At 36.2% G+C, this 22,311-nt stretch overlaps 1 protein-coding gene across 10 annotated transcripts in view; it reads right to left on the reverse strand.

The window, feature by feature from the left end:
- ntm (neurotrimin) overlaps positions 1 to 22,311 on the reverse strand; it is a 309,799-nt gene that overhangs the window by 34,288 nt on the left and 253,200 nt on the right. For all 10 annotated transcript variants that reach the window (XM_039676458.2, XM_089126531.1, XM_089126532.1 and 7 more), the window contains one exon: positions 6,089 to 6,321. In XM_039676458.2, coding sequence (XP_039532392.2) covers positions 6,089 to 6,321 — 233 coding nt within the window. The remainder of the gene's footprint in view (positions 1 to 6,088; positions 6,322 to 22,311) is intronic.

The following is a 22,311-nucleotide window of genomic DNA, read 5'->3' on the forward strand; positions in this document are numbered from 1 at the left end:
CCAATGGTAATGCTGGCATTTTAATCTCATAAATGTTGACTGCTTTGGTAAACAGAATTAATAATTAAAAGATATCTTTGCCTGTATGTAAAGTAGTATTTGGGAGTTAAGGAGGTTATGTAGAGTAATTAACTGTTCTTTTGTGTTGTTTAAATGAATACGCTTCGATTAGCATTAGCTTAGGCCCTATTTTATGTCAATGTGCCTTATGTGTGTCTATTCAGGTATGTTTGAGCTTTCCATATATGTTTAATTGTATACAAAAATAAAATAACTACACATATGTTTTAACTTTGTTTTTTGTTTTTTTTTGTCCCATGGGTGTAAAGGAATAAGGATGTCACTCTTTATGTTTATTCATATTTTAGTTAATGATTTGTAAGTGCATCGTTGTGTCATGTGAAACTGAAAATTCGCAGCATGTGTCCAAATTTCAATCTTAACCATTCCATTTCATCAGAAACGATCTTAAAACAGCGCATTAAGTGTAAAATACCAAACTTGTCCTTTAACTGTAATGAGATTTTAAAAAATCAATTACATCAACCATTTTTATGTGCAAAACTTCATTTACTAAACCAATAATGAGCTAATCTCTAGTTGATGACTTTAACAAGGTCAACAGTGAGTTGTGCGGCTGTAAATATTGGCCTTCTAGTGCCCTCACAGACACTGAGAAAGACGAACCGCGTCCTTTATTTGTATTCGTGACGACGATTGAGTTTTACGCTGTTTATCACAAGCAGGTGTTCGCAAAACCACTCCCAGTGTTTACATAATGCCTGCTTATTCTGGTTATTACCAACTCATTTCTCACGATAAATTTGAAGTGCGGGGCTGTGACTCTGCATGCGGACCAGCAAATTGGACCTCTATTCAAATGTGCAGTTTACACTGTAAAGACAGAGCAGCTGAGGGCTTTCTCTGTCTGTCTGCCACCAACTGCGGTTACAGACGCACACCCCAATCAGGGACGCGCAATTCCCTCCAGCTCTCTATGTGCTGTTTAGTTACTGTGGTTTATGGTTGTATGTCTGGCAGTGTGCCGTTATGTCCAGGTATTGTGTAGAATCTGACCTCCGTGCTGAAACATCTTTTCACACTCTCAATCAAGGCAGTATTCTGGAACTATGTTACCAAGGCAACAGGGCAGATGACTTGGATCTGCTAAATGCTCGGGCTTGAACTGACCGATTATGCTACACGGAATGCTAAAGCAAAACATGTCTTGATGCTAACTGGAAGTGTTTGATATCATTTTTGCACAGGATTGTTTGATATTTTAATATACGAAAAGTAGATTTTTACGTTTCTGGAGTAATTTGAGGGGTGCTTGCCAGCATGCTCCTTAAAATGATGTTTTTGAAAGAAATGTTGTTTGGTCATTATTAAACAAGGATTTGATCATGCTGTAAAGTGTAACAACAACAATCACCAGGTTCCCTCGGCAGGCATTTGTTATAATACATAATGTACATAAATTGATTGTGTTGACAGTTCGTAAGCAATAAGGTACGAGAGGCTGTTCTGTATCGTGAATAAGAAACGGCTGAAGGGCGTTGTTAGGCACGACGCGAAGCGTAGTAACCCCTTCAGCTGTTACTTATTCGCGATACAGCACGTGCCTCGAGTACCTTATTGCTTTTATAAAACGGTTACCACACAATAAAAATATTAAAGTAAAAAAATATATGTATCAGTGGAACTTTCATGAAGTGAAATCACTAAAAGCCTTCCTTCCGCTAGAAAAAATAGTCCCTGACCGTGAACGGCAACCAATGTGTAATATGCATGAAAGCTCAACTAAAAACACCATAGGAACTGCAGTGTTACGCAATGATAGATAGAACCATTGGGTGAAGCGGTCATAGCCGTGTTTTAATATAAACATAGCCGTGTATACACTGTAAAAATTTAAACTTACATTTTGTTTGACAAATTCTGTTTTTAAAGTTTATTCAACTATTTAACATGAAAAAGTTTGTACAACTAATGGTCCTAAGTTGAGTAAACTCAAAAATGCCCTGCTGCAGCTGGTTGCTTTAAACTAAGGTTTTTGTAAACTTTTTTTTTTTACAGTGGATAAAATGAATAAAGCACAGCTATTGACCAATCAGAATCAAGGATTGGAACTAACCGTTTTATAAACGATGTATATTACGTTATGTATTTTAACATTTTTGTTCAATAAAACCATGAGATCACTTTTGTGCTTTTTTGAACCAATTGCCTCATTGTTATTTAATGTATTTTACATAATTTTAAAGGCTTTTGTTCCCTTAGGTCTATTTTTATTACCACAAAATGCATTATCAGATTACTCGATTAATCTTCAAATAATCAACAGATTACTCAATTACAAAAATAATCGTTAGTGACAGCCCTTTTTCAGATTATCTAGACAAACTTTGATAAAAACCATAGTGATGTAAATTTCTTCAACGGCTTTCTTTGAATTTCAGTTGTTACTTCAATTAAAATGTAAAATTCAGAAAGTTACTACAACATACAGTATCAGTTCCCTCCTTTGTATTTTTACAGAACTTATAGACGTAATAGCAAACCTATTCTCACAAACCCACATATAACCTACTTTGAGCTATAATTCATGTCGGAAGCACAACAGTGCGGAACGAAGTCACAGTATTACATGAGTTCAAATCTTAAACTGGAGTCTGAGCAACAGTGATGCCTGCCTCTGCAAACACCACTAATACAATTTCCATAGATGTGAAAGATATTTCTTGCAGCTCTTCCCCGAATTCTGCCCATTCTTTGATCTCACGTTCAGTTTAATTGATGATGTCTTGAGAGGCCTTCTCCACTGACGCAAGTATGAACTCATCTAACCCAACGTACAGTTCTTCCTTTATAGATCAAAGACTCTCCCAGAACCATGTGTCAGTGAGGCTAATTACAACAAACAAAGATTTAACCACAGCTGATCAACTAACACAAATCCAGGTCTGAACCATTAGCCATAAGTTAATAACTGGACTTCTTTGAAAAAATTCTGGGTTATTTGATTCTCATTGGTCTGTCGTGCTTTCTATGGAAGCTAGCTTCCGCTACAGAATGAAAAATAAAATAATTGCGACTTTTTATCTCACAATTCAGAATTTTTTTCTCACAATTGCGAGTTTACATCTCACAATTCAGATTTTTGTTTCTCAAAATTGCGAGTTTTGAGGAAGTCAGTATTACGCGATATAAAGTCAGAATTGCGTGATATAAAGTCGCAATTGCGTGTTATAAAGGCAGAATTGCGAGATATAAAGTCAGAATTGTGTGATATAAAGTCACAATTGCATGTTATAAAGTCAGAATTGCGAGATATAAAGTCAGAATTGCGTGTTATAAAGTCAGAATTGTATTTTAATATTTTTAGTATTTGTAAGTTAGTATTTTTTCCCCTTAGAATTGGCCTGATAACTCGCAATTGCGTGTTTATATCTCACAATTCTAAGAAAATGTCAGAATTTCGAGATATAAACTCGCAATTATGCGTTATAAAGTCAGAATTTTGAGATAGTCTCAATTATGTCTTTTTTTTTTACAATTGTGACTATTTCTCATAATTGCGACTTTATATCGACTTTATTTCTCATAATTGCAACTTTATATCTCGCAATTGCGACTTTATTTTTCATAATTGCGACTTAATTTCTCACAATTGCGACTTTAATTCTCACAATTCTGACTTCATATCTCGCAATTGTGAGATTAAAAGTCTCAATTATTATTATTATTATTTTTATTAAGTGGTGGAAACAAAGTTCTATAGCTTTCCCTCAACTTGCTCGCCTTTCAGGACAAAAAGTACATCACAATGCATTGTTGCAATTAAAAAGGAAAACTTTAAATAAACCAATAATGTGGTGACTATACATGTTAATGTTTTTGCCCACAGGTCAACTTTGTGTAACATCAAACTTTGAAAATTGGACTTTTGGTATTAATTATAAATTATTTAATAATTTATTTTGAAGTGTTTCATTTAATTTACTTTTAATTTTACATTTAATTTACTTTTAATATAAGGTTTCATGTATTAAGAACAATTAATAGCTTTTTTTCACATTCAAACTATTTTTGTCCAAAAATATTATGGAAAAAATATTAGATCAAATTAAAACTTGATACATACCAAAGAGGGTTAAGATTTGTGGAAAAAAAGCCTGATGGGTAAACGCTCATTTTGTCATGTAGAATGACTCACCATTTATTTTTAACAAATTATTTTGATACACCATGTTGGTTAGAAGCCACCATTACTATGAGTTTGCCAAATACAACATATTTTGTTGGCCTTATCATTCGTTCAGTGGGGAAATAGTGTCAGAATGAACATTTAACTACCAAAAAAAGACCATCACAAATTTCCCACAATATTACTCAATGAGTTTTGCATCGAAAGCTGAAATTCTGCAGTGGTGAGCTGCTGTGCTCTAAATCTCTAGCCAGTGTACAGTACCTCCAGTCGGCACTGTTATGACTTACTGCATCACTGCACAGGAATGACACTGCCATCAATCATATTAACACTGGACCCACAAATCAGAAGCAAAAAAAAATGCACCCCCAAGGTTTTACACAATCAGCATTAATTACATAATTATCCACTTCATTAAAATACCCAATATCGTAACTGGAGTTCAAGGTGTTTCAAACCGATACTGAGAAAGGGCCTCCAGAAATGATATTACACCTATACAAACACACAGACTATGGGCACACATTCAGGCACAAGCATATTAAAGAGACAATTCACCTAAAAATGAAAACTCATCATTTGCTCGCCCACTCATGGTCAGTATGAAACTTGTATGACTTTGTTTAACTTGAAATACAAAATAAACAGATATTGTATTTATGTAAGCTAATTGGTTTGAAACTTAGCTGTCAGCATTTGGTTTTCAAAATCTGGGAAACGGTGTTGTGATTTGCTTGCTTACGGGTTAGCTTTCCGCGACTGCGCAACTGGGGTATGGGTTGCCATGTTGAGATGACACACGGGTTGAAATTGCATATGGAGTGTGGATTGTGTGAATATAATGCATTTAATACAAGATCTGGCAACTGGTCAACATATTGACCAACATATAACATAACATGGTCCGATTATTCATAAAGGAGTTTGGGCCATGCAAATTACGGTAGTTTCCTGGGAGAAATAACAAACCGGGAGGGGTCCGGGTGATGGAGTGAAACCCGGGAAAAACGGGAGTGTTGACAGGTATGGTTTGAAAGTAACTTGTGTGTGTGCTGTGTTTTGTGTACACTATTGACAATAGGCAATGGGCGTTTTTGCTAGTGAAATTTTGCTAATGTGACAATGCGACCTTTACTTTTTAATAGGAAACAAATGTTTATTTATACATCTTTACACTGTAAAAAATATTTTCATGATTTGTAATCACAAAATTTTTTGTTTTGTCAAATAAAATTAAATAATTTATGTAGTTCAGATAACATAATATTTTGAGTTTCTGACAATTAAATCGATCTCCTTCATTGTATTAACTCAATTTTCTCCATTACAATGAACTTAAAATTAAGGCAACCAAGTTACTTCATTTTTTTTAATTAAATCAACAATATCTTTTAACAGTGTACATATTGCATGTCTTCTGAAGTCATACAATGGCTTAATATGATGTAAAGACCAACATCTAAGTAGTTATTTGGAGGAAATCTGTTTAACATTTTAAGGTTCAGTTCAATTATGATGCAACAGGACACAGCGCACCAGGTTTGACATCCGAGATTTGAAAAATGATTGGTTCTTGTAAGACTAGAAATACAGCTCACAAGTCAAATGGCCTACTTTTGTGTCACTTTTATGGTCCTTTTTGTCATTTTAGAGCTTCATGCTCCAATCCCCATTATAGAAAACGGCACTCTGGATATTCTGCAATATTTTTGTCATTCAGAAAGATGATAGAAACTCATAGAGTTTTTACAACGACGCAAACGTGAGTAGTAAAATGATGACAGTATTTCAATTCTGGATCAAGTGCTCACTTACAAAAGCATATAAAAGCATTCATCCTTAGTGCTCTACACCGCGACACATCACAAAACTGACCTTGAACGATGACGTGCACTGAAGTGGTCCTGGGTCTGCTGCTAGTCTGCACCGCGCAGATGTATAGGCCCTCGTCTGTCAAGTCCACATCCTCAATCTTAATGGTGAACTCATCTTGGTTCAGAGTAACCAAACTCACCCGGGGGTCCACAGACCACTTATCCTCTCCGGCGTACAGTATACTTGATCTGTTCAGCCACGCTGTGTGTGTCACAAAGTCCCCTTGTGAGCAACTACAAGAGAAGAGAGAGAATCAGAGAGACTCCTTAACCCTTAGCATTAGCATGTGCGCTACGAGCAAAGTTCCCCTCTGAATTGTTACCAGTGTATCCCTTTGTTACTAAAGCACAGGAATTCATCATTTAAGAAATTCATTAGCATTCATTCAAATAGTCCCCCTGGTACTGTACGTCGGAAGACTGCATCTGTTACGGAAGCGAGTGCGAATGTATTCCCTAGACATTAAGCAAGGAAGAACAACATGGTTAGACATCGATCAAACCCCCAAACCCTCCTGAAGATTGGCTTTATTAAATTCAGTGACCCCCAGATAATATTTAAAGCTAAACTGGCTGGGGTGGGAACAGCCTCTCAGTGCTTTCGACTTAAAGACAACGCCATCTCTCCATATAACGGATATAATGGAATTAGATGCTAATTACTTACAGGCCTTACTTAAATGAGGACATGCTGTGTCTAATTACAGCTATGCCTAACAGTTAGCAGCAGAGGCCAAAAAGGGCTTTTTCATATACTGTGCTATTAAAATCAAAAGCAATCATGCACTTAATTGATTACTTGCCTGATTAACCATTCAATAAAACGCAGGGACAATTTTCATGCAATCTTTGTTTTATCTCCAGTAGCATCACAGCCCAAAAATCTTTGGCACACATTCGAATAATAGGCGTTCGATGCTCATTAAAGCCCATTATGGTCATAATGCTTGCGCGCTCATTTTAGTCGATTCAGTGAGAGGCACAGAGCTCAACTACTTTAGCTTCTACAGGGCAACATCCAAAGCACCAGGGACAGATGTGGTAAATGTGCTTCTTTGTGTCTTTTTTTTTTTTCTCCCTTGGCAGGTGGGCAGAAGTACTCGGGTACAAGCAAAGGCGTTCGTTTTCACGGGAGTGGAAACTGCGGCACTGGCCTCTACCTCATCTTATAATAGACTAAATGAGAATGCTGGAGATCAGTGGAAAGATCAAGCCTTTTCCCTGTGGACGGGTTCATAATACACTGCAGGGCATCCTACGCAGAAATATTAAAGTCGCCCCTCTCCAATCTGTCTTCCCCTTGCTCTTCTCTATAAAGCAGAGTTTCCGCTGGAAAAAAATGGTGCCGGTCACAGAGGTTTCGTTTTACAGACATTTTGATGATATGCCGGTCCAATATCGCCTCTTAAAGCAGCTCTATGCAGTTTTTTTTTCCTTAAATCGCATTTGAAAAAATGACATTTTATACAAAATTAAGTGTCAACACAGTTTATTAGCGTGTGTGTGTGTGAAATATATACAGTATTTATATATTCATTTTTTTGTTTGTTAATGGGTCAGGCTGACTTTTTTTTTTTTTTTGGGGGGGGGGGGGGGTATTTGAGTATCTGTGCCATCAAAAAGTAAAAAAAAAAAAACCTGCTTCAATAAAAATCTTACTAGGTGAAGCAAGTAAGAGTCGAGCGACCCATAATAGAAGGAGAATACGTGTCGGTTGGCATGTGAAGCACGCGGTTGCCAAACAGGGTAACTAAGCACACTCAAGGGCATTCAAAGTTGGCTGGAATAAAAGAAAAAAATGCAAAGCAAAAGCAGCTGTTGCACCGGTAATTGAACGAAACCCCGATGAAACACTGTTTATGGGATCAAAGAGCAAAGCTCTCACACATTCGTCATGTAGACATGGATGATATGGTAAATAATACAGGAAACAACAGAATTGCTGTTCAAACAGCCGGCTGGTACACACAGACGACTGAGTCTGCACTTATGCAAGACTGTATGTTTAAGGAAACTGTTCACCCAAAGACAAAAGATTTGCCATTAATGTTTACTTTTTGTTCAGTGTGGAAAATTTTGTCCAGATTTTCTGGTCAATATAATAGAAACCATGTAGAGTACAAAGGCTGTCAAGGTTCAAAAAAGGACAATCTTTATATTACAAGTAGTCTTCTGAAGCCATTTAAAAATTTTGTGTGGCAAAATTAATTTATCCAATATATTCACTGAAAAGATAAATCAGAACAATCACAAGCATACCAAAAAAACAACTAGGAGGAACTTCATTAAACAATGATACCATTTTTGTTGTTGAAATTGCACTTTGACCAGTAACACTTTATTTGAATGCGTCTTTGTTACACGTACTAGGCTAACTAGAAAATAGGCATAATTACATGCAACTAACCCTAATCGTACCCTAACTCTATAGTAGTACATGTAGTTAATTACATTTAAGTATTTAAGTGCACTTACATTATTGCATTTAAGTGTAGACAGCATCACTGATTATAATGTCTTCTATTTGCTTTTGTCTCATCGCTAAAATCTGGTGTAGACACTATATTAAATCAAAGTCATTTTAATCGTGGGGTGAACTATCTCTTTAAATACATGTGCACTAGGGACTGCACATTGTTATTTCAGCCATCATATTAAAATATTACGTACAGCATCACCATAAAATGCTGTGCATTATAATAACATCCTCTTGGTAAGACACTGAGGGTAAATCCAATCCAATCAGTCTTAACCTTGAGCAGTCAGAACCTTCTGGAAACCTGTAGTGCAGCATCTCCGGCCACTAGAGCATGTCTGAGCTGCGTGTTCATAGCGCCACACTGAATCAGCACAATGCAACAAATACATAAATTAATAAATAACTCCGCCTTCTATTCCCTTATCAGAGAAGAGCAGACAGCAAACCATTTTAATCCAAATAAAGTGTCTACCCTTTCAGTGCACTGAAAATCCAAGGGCGGGGAAAATTAAGCATCCGGAATAAACAAGCACGGCCCTCGTCCGTTTTTTTTGACACCGAAATGCATGCGCTCTGGGATCTGCACCATCATGGGATGCTCGACTATTCTCATCCTAGTACAGATTACAAAGCGTTAATTTTTCATGCAATGTCATCATGTTATTGCTAGATGTTTTTTTAGTTAGTTTAGAATTACTTTGGGTATTCATTCTCAGTCCACGTTGCAATAGAGACACAGTTTCAACTCTATTTCAGCTAGTATTACATCAACCCTTTCCCACTGTACTTGTGGAGGGCAAAAATATATCGAGTATCAAACCAAGTGCGGTTTCGAAAATTAATCTTTCTGCAGCCCCCTCTGGCTACCTTGTGACATGAACAAGAGAGGACATTCATTATTAATTTACTTTGGAGAAAGGGATTGATTTGGCATCGAAGTATATAGAGGGAAAAAAAAAGCTTTAATATATAACACTGGATTACCTCCAAATAACATTACTGTCAGGGAGTTAGAGTTCAGTCAAGATAGAACATTGCTGCTACCTGGACGGTAAGGATGTATTGATTTTCGTCCGAAACACACACACACACCGTTAGGGCAACGTAGCATGTGAGGCAGGGGGTTGAACACACTGTCAACAGACAGATGGAACAACTTGATTGTTTTCATGTTTTCTCAAGTACAGTGCTGGATGTACAAATTTTACTCCCAATGGTCTTCCGGGTCTGCGCGCTCGCTCTTTAATTTCAGATTTTAAGAGCCGACTCATTCCTCTTTCTCTCCCATACTGAGAGTGAATTATTTTCATTCATTTTTGATGTTTTTAAGTGCATTAAGTGCTAATCAATTATTTCATTAAGAGATTTGAAATGTACTGAAATTAACAACTTCACAGCGATTGAGTACTTATGTTGAACTCATAGCTGAAATAAAGCCTTGGTTCACAGACTGACTTGCGCCATAAGGCATTAATTTGCTCCCTTAAACCACACATCTCGACATCACATGGTGCGAGTTTGCGTTACCATGGAAATCTCTCAGCCTCTTGGCTACATGGTTCATGAGGTTAACAAACTTCACAGACCACTTTCCCATGGTATGCTTTCATCAAAACCTATATTTAATCCACTGACTAAAATAGTCATTTTAATAAAAAGTTAAACACAAGGTGAGACATTTCAGTACACCTCAGTGCTTAAGTAAACTTTTCCAAATTTCATCTTTCGAAATCAAACAGATCCCTCTACTGTGTAAAAACACTAGGCCTACATTTATAGGTTTGCATTTATAGGTTAGTATCTTTTGTATAGACTGTAAAAATATATATATATATATATATATATATTTTCAACATTTGTTATCACAACATTTTTTCTGTTGTCAAATCAACTTAAATAATTTATTTAGTTGAGATAACTTATTTTTTTGAGTTTCTGATGATTAAATCAAGCTCCTTCATTGTATTAACACACTTTTTCCTGTTCAATCAACTTAAAAATTTTAAGGCAACCAGGTTACTTACTTTTTTAAGTTAAACCAACAACATGTTTTAGAGTGTAGTTTATATGGGACATTGAGCACTGTTTATTTTATGAAATATAACTCAAATGTGTAAAAACTGCTATTAAAATAGGGCAGAGGCAATTGTATTTGACCTGAAAGGAAATTGCAACCTGTAACAAATCGTTGTCATTCATTTAACAAAGAAGTTGACAGAAATGTCATCTGTAGTCAATAATTTAAGCGTTTAAAGCCCTCCTGTAGTCAATCATTTTATCCTTTAAAACTCTAAATAAAAATACCTGTTTTTCTAACCCATACATGCTTAAACAATTGCCTGATGGGCTGAATGAGCCCTGCTCTGATCACTGCAATTGCCTCTATAACTGTGTACAGTAAAATAAATAAGAGGGATTCGGGATGGGATTTGAGACTGGGAGTGATCTCAATCGCGTTCACGCTCGCCTGGCTATGTCTGGCAGGTTGTATTCGCCACCATTCTCTGTATCAGCGAAGACAACTCGAGCGACAAAACTTTAGGTCAACTTTCACAAAAGTAGAAGATAGATTCAAGGAATCCGGCTTGTAGTTCATTCCAAACCCCAACACAAACTCCACGTAAGACAAAGAAAACGAAACTTATGTCTAGTGTCAGGCGTCACAATGAGACGAGAGTCAACATCGGGAAGCTTTCAACAAATGGAGAGATTCGTGTCTGTCAGTCATATAATGGAGGTCTATGGTCACCACCTCAAAGAGCATGCACAGAGAAGTCCAAATTAAACATGATTTAATGACTCGTAAATGTAAGTACACATTGATGGCCTAAGACACGAAACGAGCGGTTTGTGTGAGAAAGCGAACAGTATTTATATCGTTTTTACCTCTTGTAACCACAATATCAAAATTGAAACTACTGAGGAAACAAAGACACCTACATCTTGGATGCCCTTGAGGTAAGCTAAAACATACCAAAAATTTATTTCAAAGTCAACTATCCCTTTAAACGTTTTTGTTTTAGTTTTTTTTCTATAAAAAATTCTTCATGCCTTAAAAATACAGTAGCTTGAATGTAACTCTACACCCTTGCAGAATTAAAATCCAAATTAGTCTCCGTCTTAACTCAATCACAGCGGCTCAAACTGATCCACTAATACATGTTACACAATGGCATACTGGTTTAATTCAGCCTTTTACAGTGTGTTTAAACTGGTTTGAACAGAAACTGGTTCAAACAATAATTCAGCATCCATGGAGAAAGGCATATAGCTCATCATAACATCGTAATATACATCATACATAATTCACTCGCTATATAGGTACAGTAACTCTACCTGATTTTTCATATCAACAGAACAATATAGCGAGATAACCTGGCTTCTCTTGAGAATCCCCTGCTTTGCAGCGTAGTTAATTATATGCTAAAAACTGCTCCTCACGTTGACAGGATTGGTTACAAAATCTTTGTGACTTCGAGAACAAGGGCAATTTCAAACGGAGAGAGTATATAGAAATTAAATATCCTCTCTAATAAGTAAGTAAGTAAGTAAGTAAGTACATTTATTTGTCCTCGTGAGGAAATTTGTTTGCATAGCAATCAAGTAGGCATTTCAACATACATACGACATACATCATACACACACACAAAAATAAATAAATAAAAGAAAAAATACAAAGACACATACTACTACACTTAGCCCATAATTCCACATACCCTACACTTATTAACTACCTATTTGATTTAAGCAATGTTTACAGAATTAATATGTATAATGTATTTAGTATGTATCTTTAACATTATTCATAACTGGATTAAAGTAGCAGTTGGATTATGAGCCAGAATCCTGTTCCAGTTAAAAAAAGATTAGTATAAACATATCTGTGTAAAGTATTCATCTGGGTACGAGTCCCAGTTTTAAAATCCAGCCTGTCTCAGAAGGCACGGTGAGATGAGCAATATATGTGTACTTCTGCTCTCTCTGGGCTTTGAAATAGGTATTGGAACGACTGTTAAGGGAACTGGAGTCCTTTTCCATCTCTCTGGGCTAGGTAAAAAAAAACCACACACACACACACACCCACACACACACAAAAAAAAAACAGTTGACATTGTCAGGACTCTCTGCTGTTTCTTTTTCCTGTGGCCATTTGCTGTGAAAACACACAAACAATTTCTATCTTGTTGTTTGTGCTTTTGTCCTTCTCAGTCTCTCATTCTCACTCACAATATGATGAAAGAAATATGAGAGGCTACACTATTTGATGTGATTTTCCGCATCACTCCATAAGATTGTGCACTCACGATACTCAGATTGCAGTGACGGTAGTCAGGCTGAACCAAGATGAGCAGAGCAAATTACCTCTCTTCTGGTCTGTCTAACACAAGGCCAAACCACCCGAGGCATCCTAGCAGCACTGTTACTCACGTCCACCAACTGTAGACATCCATATACGAGGTTGAATTAGAAACTCACAGATCTAAATACATGGTAAACAAATTGGTTGGCGCTCACTGTTGCTCACTATTGCAATAGTATTCATTTACACTCTAAAAAATGCTGGGTTGTTTTAACCCAATTTTAGGTAAAATATGGACAAACCCAGCCATTGGGTTAAAATTTTAATTTAAAAATAAACAACCCAGTATTTTTTAGAGTGCATCATATAATCAAAGGATAAAGTATATTAGACACACACAAACATATATATCAAAAGTCAAAGATCAAAAGTGCAAACAGTGTTTTCATGAGGACACAAAGCCTTATTGTGCTTTTGATTTTAGTTGATTTGACATCAAAGGAACAAAACAAACATTAAAGGAGTAGTTCACTTTTAAAAAAAAAACTTTTGCTGATAATTTTGCTGTCAATTCGTTCATTTCGTTCGTTGAATGAACCATATGACTCGAAAAAAGATTTGTTCATTTTGATGAAAGTGTTCGAACAGGAGAGTCACGAACGGAGCATCACAGAACAGAGCAAGGCGAGCATTTGAGCTTATAAAACTTAAACTTTGCTATTTATTTTTTAAATGACAAATTGTTTCGCTTGATAAGACTCTTATTCATCGTCTGGAATCGTTTAAAGCGCTTTGAACAGTTTGCAGTTTGCACTGAAACTGTCTTTTGGACCTTGAACCGTTTGGTTCCAATTGAAGTCCATTATATGGAGAAAAATCCTGGAATGTTTCCATCAGAAACCTTTATTTCTTTTCGACTGAAGAAAGAAAGACATGGATATCTTGGATCATATGGGGGTGAGTAAATTATCAACTACTCCTTTAAAGAGCTTTTATGTTCTTATGAGAAGTTTAAATATATTTATTGGCTGCTACAGAATGAATGGGAAGCACTGAAATCTATGTGGCAGTCAATGTTGATATTGTGGCGGGCCGCCATACATAGATCAATAAATGGGACGGAGTATAGTATTGCTGGCCGGGACATATAAAAAAAAAAAGAAAAGAAAAAAAGTTGTTTCTTTGATTAACACTAATTGAGGTTTAAACTGCAACACTCTTTTGCTCAATTAACACTAGTTGAGGAAAAGAGTGTTGCAGTTTAATCAATTTTGAGCCACAGACATAAACATAAAAACAACACCCTGTGGCACAAGAACAAAATGACTCTGGTCCTCCCTGAACCTCAACAAGCTGCGACACCCGTTCATACCACACAAACTGTGCTCTAATTGCATCTTCAAAAAGCTTGACTGTCACCTTGTTACAGTCCAAGGCGCAAACCAAAATTAGAAACAAGCGAAACTACAACCGCGCAATTAATGAACAAATAAATAATTGTTTGGATTTGCTTCGGCAACAACAAAGTGTGACCAGTCCGCCGTGTGTTCACACTGATGTGAAGTGTGGCGAGTGGCGCGGGGGGATTACAGCTTAGCTGAAAATCACCTTGTCTTTTGGAGTGGTGTCACGCAAATGAAGGTGTCCTTTGCAAATAATACCCATTAGAATTTCAAAGTCATTGAGTCTCGACTGGAAAGGGTGACGGAGCGCTGGATTCGCGCTCTCTCCCTCTCGGTACCTGCCTCGCTCTAGTGAACCAAGCTAGTCATTAGGGAATATATGACAATTAACATTCAGCTCATTTCATGCCTAAAAGATTTTTTTTTTTTTTTCAGGTGACATACCTCTTACTTTTGTTGTCGATAAGTGTGCAAGAGTTTTTACACTGAACGTCCATTTATTTAAAGGGATACTCCACTTTTTTTGGAAATAGGCTCATTTTACAACTCCCCCAGTTTCTGGTTCAGTTTCTGGTCTCATTGACTTCCACAGTATATTTTTTTTCCTACAATGGAAGTCGGCTGAATGGATTCTAAAACGGTAAAACACAACTGTTTAACTCTGGGGGAGTTGTAAAATGAGTCTTTTTATAAAAAAAAAGGGAGTACCCCTTTAAAAATACATATTGTGTGACATGGTACTGTTCAATATTGTTTCTGCACCGTTTCTTATACCAGAAGTGGTAAACACGAAAGTGAGAATAATATATTATTTCTTGTTCGACTGAAATAACGCAAAACAGAGCAAAGACATGTAAAAAAAAAAAAAAAACAGAACATGATGTCACATGATGCAACCTTTAAAGTGACAGAATGCACATTTTTTAGCGTCATTGTCGTCATCAGAAACACATCACCTCACAGCAGATCTAAGTTTCTGTGTGACCGAGGGATTCGTGTTGCTGTTTTGACTTCTTTACACATTTTATAAGTTATTATAAGTTCTCAAAATTTAGCACACAGCGTTGTTTTGGATGTTCGGTAAATTCTGTCACAAAACATACATAATAATAGCCAACCAATCAGGTTGTGGACATATCCTTATGCCTTTAAGTTCGGTATCTTTAGGTTCAGTGTTAAAATGTCAATGTGAACACTAAGAGGACCAGGAACATTTTTGGGGGGGGTCAAAACGAAAACAATTGAAGAAGTGTGAATACACCCTGACTCTTTTGATCAACAAAACTATTTCTAAACAAAGCTAAATCAAAACTGTTGCATGCCTGTTGTTGAGCAACACACTGCACATTCCTGAATGAATCAGTGTTTTTGAATGAATCAGTTGAGTTAAAGGAGTAGTTTACTTTAAAAAAAAAAAAAAAAACTTTTGCTGATAATTTACTCACCCCCATGTCATCCAAGATGTCCATGTCTTTCTTTCTTCAGTCGAAAAGAAATTAAGGTTTTTGATGAAAACATTCCAGTGAATCTTTTGAGTCAATTGGGTCAAACAATCAACGAATAAAATAAATGGAATGAATCATTTTGATGAACGAATTCGAACAGGAGAGTCACCAATTGGGCGTCACAGAACAGAGCAAGGTGAGCATTTGAGCTTATAAAACTTGAACTTTTTTATTTATTTTTGAAATGGCCGATCATTTTGCTAGATAAGACCCTTATTCATCGTCTGGTGTCCTTTAAAGCCATTTGAAGCTGCAGTGAAACTCTCATTTGGACCTTGAACCGTTTGCTGCCCAATGAAGTCCATTATATGGAGAAACCAAATCTTGAAATGTTAATCAAAAAACTTAATTTTTTTTCAACTGAAGAAAGAAAGACATGGACATCTTGGATGACATGGGGGTGAGTAAATTATCAGCAAAAATGTGTATATATATATATATATATATATATATATATATATATATATATATATATGAAGAGCTCTTTTCCAAAACGCTATAAATCCATTTCAATAGTTTTCAGGAAAACTACATTTTTTACCTAGACCCACACATTTTGTGAATATTCAAATTATCCTGTTTAAATGTTTTATTGGTTCAGTCTGAACATTTTGAACAATAATTATTAAATCAAACAACAATATTGTTAATGATAATTTAAAAGTTAATTTTATTTTTTTCCAAAACGCTATAAATCGAAATAAACCTCAAACAAATAGTACCAATTTCAACATATGCATGAAAAAAAACAAATTATTAATACCAATTTCAACATATGCATGAAAAAACTAATTATTAAAAATGATCAATATATGATAACGATATTCAAAAAAGGGATGGGCACCCCTCCAGCACATGCACACACACACACACAGGCTACATAACATGTGAGCAAAGCGGAGCAGCATGACGCTTAAATATAAGTTAAAAAAAAAAAACAACAAAAAAAAATAAACATTTCACATTTGTTTTTAATAATATTACATTACTTATTTTTATTATTTCATCTATGTTGAGTAGGCTATGAAAAGGGAACCGCATGAGATGAGTAAGATAGGATCAAAATTCAAAAGCTGCCCAATATCGGAAAATATTTGGAGTGCGTCAGACATGATGTTGACCACTTATTAAGTTTTGTTTTGTAGAAAGCTTGTAAATTTCGTTTCATATAAATTGTATCTTCATTTTAATAAATGTTTCATCGACAAATTGACTGGATTAATACATTAGAAGTAAATATCAGACAATATAATCAGGACACAGAGGCGCGCAGGTGAACCGGAGCGCGTCTCATAATATGAACCGAAACACCGCGATGCTTGCCTCACACAGGCCTGAGAACTAAGCTACAGAAAGCTTTAAATATCTACTTTTAAACAAAACAATTAAAAACTAAAATAAATTGGCAACTCTCTGCGTATGTATAGGCTAATTCGAAGTATGCGTTTCTCTATGCGCGTTCACTGCGAAGATGGCGAGTAAGCATCATCAACTTTATCTTTGTTGCTGACACTGACAGAAAACACTAGTTTATTAATAAACAATTCAAATGTTTCATGCATAATCATTACTTTTGCCGGTTCTTTGTGGCAAGCTTTATGCATACGTTGAGATGCGGAATATGCAATTAAAAACGCTCATATGGTTTCTCTCCCATTTAATTAAATCAATATATGTGATTACTGATAATACAAATGGCTTAAATGATCTACTACTAGTCGACTAGAAAACTAGGACTCATTTTGAGGAATGAATGAACATAATAAACCTCTGTTCAGAGTGCCGCCGTGCTGGATTGTGTAGAGCGCTCATTGAATTTGAGGATTTATCGTGTTTAGGCTAAAAACAGGGCTGGTGCTTATCGCGGCTTGGGAAGAAACTGTATCTTGCAGTACATTTTAAACAAGGAAATATAGCGATTCGGCATGAAACGTTGATAGAGCAGTGAAAGGGTTCTGTCCGCAGCAGAATGACACGACAAACTCATTTTTTTTTAAATTGTCGTTTAACGCGTTTTGGAAAAGAGCTCTTCATATATATATACATATACAAGTGAACTAATCATTTAATGATTCTCTTGATAACTTAAACAGACTTGTTTTGTTATAAAGTATCAGTTTTTGAAAAAAAATTATTGAATGAATGATTCAATGACTCCCTCAAAGGTTCAAACATTAACTCATTGTCATCATCACTTATTGTATATCAATGAAACCTGCAGAAAGGGACGCTTAAAAATTCCAAACAGAGATAAATACACAGATTGAAAGATTGTTGTGACTGGTAGTTAACACTCACGTTCTCTTCAGAAAAAAATCTACTTGTGTGTTACAATCCCACCCCAATTGAAGCCTCTGCTCCTCCTACACTGTAATGTAGAGCACCCTAAACCAGTGTAATTCTCCACAGTTCTGCCACTGGTCAGGAACAACAACCCAAAGGGTAAACTGCAGGTCAGGCCTAACAGCCATCTAAGCCTATAAATAACGGACACTGCATCCTCTTCATCGATCTTCATTTACCATAGCTCCTTCCAGCACATTTCCAGAGTGACACAGTTTAATTGGCTGAACGGGGAGGTCTATGCCCAAACCATTGGTAGGACGATTATCCGAGTCACCCTGAGAAAGGTTAGCTAACTTAACAAAAAAGATGTAAGGGCATAAAATAAAATCACCCCGAACAGCTAGTTTTTTTTGTGTACAACATAGAAAAAATGGAGCAGAAATCATATAACCTGAAAAGGTGAAAGTTGTTAGTCATCAGGTAACTCAAGCCTAATTTTATCCTTTAATACATTCATAGATTAATAGATAATTGATATTATTAATAGATATTGCAAACCACAAAGATAGAAAATATTATTCTTTTCACTCTAAAATTTACATATGGGAGAGGTTCAGTAATGGTGCAAAAGAGTTTCATATACACATAAAAAGCTTTCATTAAAACGCTCCCATTTTCTTTTGACCTAAACATGACCTCTTGGATTATTTGTCTTGCATATTGTCCATGATGTACCAATTCACTCTCAAGGTTAAGTGTACTGAGAGAAGTGTACATACTCAACACAAATCATAACATTCATCTTATTTTTGTACATAACAATTTAGCACTGGGGTTGAGTCTAGGTCAAGGCTGACAGAGCAAAGGTGACCCATCTCAATACCCATTCACAGAGAAGAAAAACAAACATACAAACACACCCATTGATCCCTGTGGAAAGATGAAGCAGGAGTGAGGGGGAGAGTTCTGTATGAACTTTATTGAATGCTGGAACATTACATAACCACCTACACTAGTTACTCCTTATTAGCTCTGAAATGGATTCATCCATGAAGCTCATTTCAGAAACCCCACACATTTTACTAATTTCCATTTGACACTACACTATAAATCTTATTTGAACACACTTGCTATATAACGATTTGAGGCAGAAAATCAAGAGAAAAAAAACAGAGTGCGTGCTACAAATATTCAAATGATCACAGAAAAACTGGGATAAAAGTTTATGGTTTGGATAAAAACATTCATGTCTATGGAAGCAAAAAAAAAAAAAAAAAAAACACTTGAAAGGAACTGGTGCTTGAATTAATCATTATATTGATTACATCTTTACACCACCACAAGTGACTGTAAAAAAAAAAAAGATTGAATCAAGTAAATCAAACGTGAAATATTTGATACAATTTCAAAACGGTTTTCACAGGTTGAATTTTGAGTTTGTAAGCTTTCGAATGATACCTAATCTGTGATGATTACTAAAATATGTGATATGAAAAATAGCCAATAAAAAAACTGTTTTATCGAAATTCCATTTCTGAAAATCATAGCGATCAGCCGAGTTCAGAAAAACACAACTTTTGTTACAGACAAACAATAAAATAAATAAAAACTTTGGAAAGGTTTAATATGGGCTCAAAACCTGTAATATGTCAAATTTCACCATGTGGTGGGTTTTCCCAGATTGTATCACATATTAATTTATTTAATATTATGTACATTTTTACTTTATTTTACCATATGTTACTTGTATTTATATTGTTTAAAGATTCAAGTTAATATTGGTCCATTTTTTTGACAATGTTTGTGCGGTTTCGTTTTCTTAAGTATCGTATCACGAACCGTTTAAGCAGCGGAACCGTTTAGAAAATACCGAGTAGGTACTGGTATCGGATAAAACCCAACCGATACCCAAACCTAACACTGACATTCGTGTCTTTAAGGTAATATTGGTCCATTTTTTGACAATGTTTGTGCGGTTTCGTTTTCTTAAGTACTGTATCAAGAACCGTTTAAGCACCGGAACCGTTTAAAAAATACCGAGTAGGTACTGGTATCGGATAAAACCCAACCGATACCCAAACCTAACACTGACCTTCGTGTCTTTTTGAGGCTATTGTTTTTCCAGACTCATCTGTATAGTCTGCTGAATGCTCTGTTTGCCTTGGCCAGCCTGTTGTCAACTTCTTTGCCGATCTTGGCGTCAGACGAAATCACGCACCCCATGGAGCTGAAATGGTGGACAGCCTTTGTTCGATGGTACTCATTTTGTGGTGCGGGCTGATGCAGAACTTCAGTCTTCTTCAAGCTGACTTCAAGGCCGAAGATCTGAGCAGTTTTTGCCTCTATGTGAGCAAGGAGGGCATCGTCAGCTAACAGCAGCTCCCGGATCAGTAGCTTCATGGTCTTTGTGTGGGCCTGCAGACGCCTCAGGTTGAACACGCTCCCACGGAGAAGAAAGCGAATGTATATGCCATCAGCGTCATCAAGGTCCTCATTGATCTGCTGGAGCATCATGCTGAACAAAATGGTGAACAGTGTGGGAGCAAGAACATGACCCTGTTTCACACCGTTTACTATAGGGAAGGGTCGTTGCTATGTCTGACCTGTCCAAGCCGGTCTTCATGAAGCTATAGAAGTTGCTCACATTTTAAATACACTGCAGCAATTAACATTTCATGTTGTTTTGTTTACTTGTTGGTTCAGGTCCGTTTCTCAATTTATCCAGAATCGTGCAGCTAATATATGATCAATTGTAATTTTATTAGATATATACATTAGAATTGATGTCAAGGATGACACTCTAAGAAATTCTAAATCAGAAATGTCAATTTAAATGTCGATATCATCATTTTTTTTTTTTTTTGCAAACATGAAAGCCAAATTTAAAATTAATTTACACATTTAATTGAATTGCAAAATGTTGCGTTTATTGTAATGCACAATGAATACATACATAAAATAAAATTCACACAGGTCATCATGACAATGTCAGTCAGTTCAAGTTTAATGATGATCTGATGCATAGATTACATATTTTATGTTTATCTCATGCCATTCTGCATTTCCACACGGAAAATACAGATGTTCTAGAATCATTAGCGGAACCAATTGTCGTGAAAATCATTGGGTTCCAGTTATTTTATTTATTTAAATTAGAACCAATTCAGAATGAGAACATTTTCTCATCTCCCAACCCTACTAGTTAGGGATTAGTTTTAAATTAGAAATCTTCCTGAACCACTTGCTCTTCATAATAAGTAGAGGCATGACAGTAACATTCCTCCGATTTAGAATATTCTTTCGAATGACCAGTAATATGTTTTTTACAACTTTAAAATGGTGATGCAACTAAATGTCTGAGTGCTTAATATGTGCACAAAGTATTTGACCACTTGAAAGGTGATTTTAGCTCACATCACATGCAGCACTCCCCGTTTAATGCACACAGTAAAGGATAAAGAGACAGAAAATGAGGTGCATGACTTCACAAATGCGACTGGTCTGTCTTTGCCATCTCTGTAGGCACTGACTGCAGAGAGTGCAAAGATAAAGGGAGATATTTTAAGAGACAATATTTTTAAACTGCACACATGCAGTAGCATCGACACCTGCCATCACTCCGAAATGGGTCCCTGTGGCTTCCACATGTATTTGTGTCTAATAACCTTAATTATCGTCAGCTGGGGTTCCTTGGTGATTTACCGCCGCACAACGACCAAACTTCTATGTGTCTGGGATCACCTTTTCAGGCAGGTCAAGGCAGAAAAAGAAAGGATATGCCACTTTTGGCGACAAGTGGAGGCGGGTCATCTCTTTTCTCCTTCAAGGAATGTTCTTTGGACAGCTCTTTGCGAGGGGGGAAACACTGTCTTGAATGATATGGACGGTCCGGACGTGGACTGCGAGCTATTTCTCCAGCTTTAATAAATCATCCCCTCCATCTCTCCCTCTTCCTGTCAGAGTGATTGTCAGCTACCTCTGTGATGAAGAAGATTTGTGCAGAGCTCTCCCTCTCGACAGATGTGCAGGTAGAACTACACAGTGGCCAGATGTTTTAATCAGAAAGAAAGTGCTGAGAAAAAGCCTTTGGAATGCAAATCCAAACCCACCAAATCACACTGGGATGATGAGCAGTCTTTAAGGATGTTTATTTAAACAGGTTGTGACTTATACACTGCTAGTGGAAGATCATTGGGGCTTAATTTACATATTTTAATGATTTGTGCTTCTCATAATATGTTGTGTAGATTC

This window comes from Pimephales promelas, chromosome 23 (assembly GCF_988280905.1).
Source record: "Pimephales promelas chromosome 23, fPimPro1.hap1.1, whole genome shotgun sequence".
Classification (NCBI taxonomy): Eukaryota; Metazoa; Chordata; class Actinopteri; order Cypriniformes; family Leuciscidae; genus Pimephales; species Pimephales promelas.